Source organism: Acanthisitta chloris, unplaced genomic scaffold (assembly GCF_000695815.1).
Source record: "Acanthisitta chloris isolate BGI_N310 unplaced genomic scaffold, ASM69581v1 scaffold29415, whole genome shotgun sequence".
NCBI classification, from domain to species: domain Eukaryota; kingdom Metazoa; phylum Chordata; class Aves; order Passeriformes; family Acanthisittidae; genus Acanthisitta; species Acanthisitta chloris.
In genome coordinates, this window is record NW_008672568.1 from 1,074 (window position 1) to 1,349 (window position 276).

The window sequence follows — 276 nt, forward strand, 5'->3', positions numbered from 1 at the left end:
CGGCGAGCGCCGAAGATGGAGGTGCCCACGGACCAGCCGCGGTGGGTGAGCCACCACCACCCGGCCGTGCTCAATGGGCAGCACCCGGACTCGCATCACCCCACGCTTGGCCATACCTACATGGACCCCACGCAGTATCCTCTCGCCGAGGAAGTGGATGTACTTTTTAATATCGACGGACAAGGCAATCCCGTCCCTCCATATTACGGCAACTCCGTGAGAGCCACCGTGCAGAGATACCCCACGGCCCACCACGGTGAGTGTCCCCGCGGCTGG

General features: G+C 63.8%; 1 protein-coding gene across 1 annotated transcript in view; it reads left to right on the forward strand.

Annotated features, from left to right (window-relative positions):
* The first annotated feature begins 8 nt into the window (after window positions 1-8).
* The window catches only part of LOC103802130 (GATA-binding factor 3-like), a 3,432-nt gene continuing 3,164 nt past the window's right edge, over window positions 9-276 (forward strand). Inside the window, exon 1 of the mRNA XM_009074582.1 lies at window positions 9-256. Coding sequence (XP_009072830.1) covers window positions 16-256 — 241 coding nt within the window. The 5' untranslated portion in view covers window positions 9-15. The remainder of the gene's footprint in view (window positions 257-276) is intronic.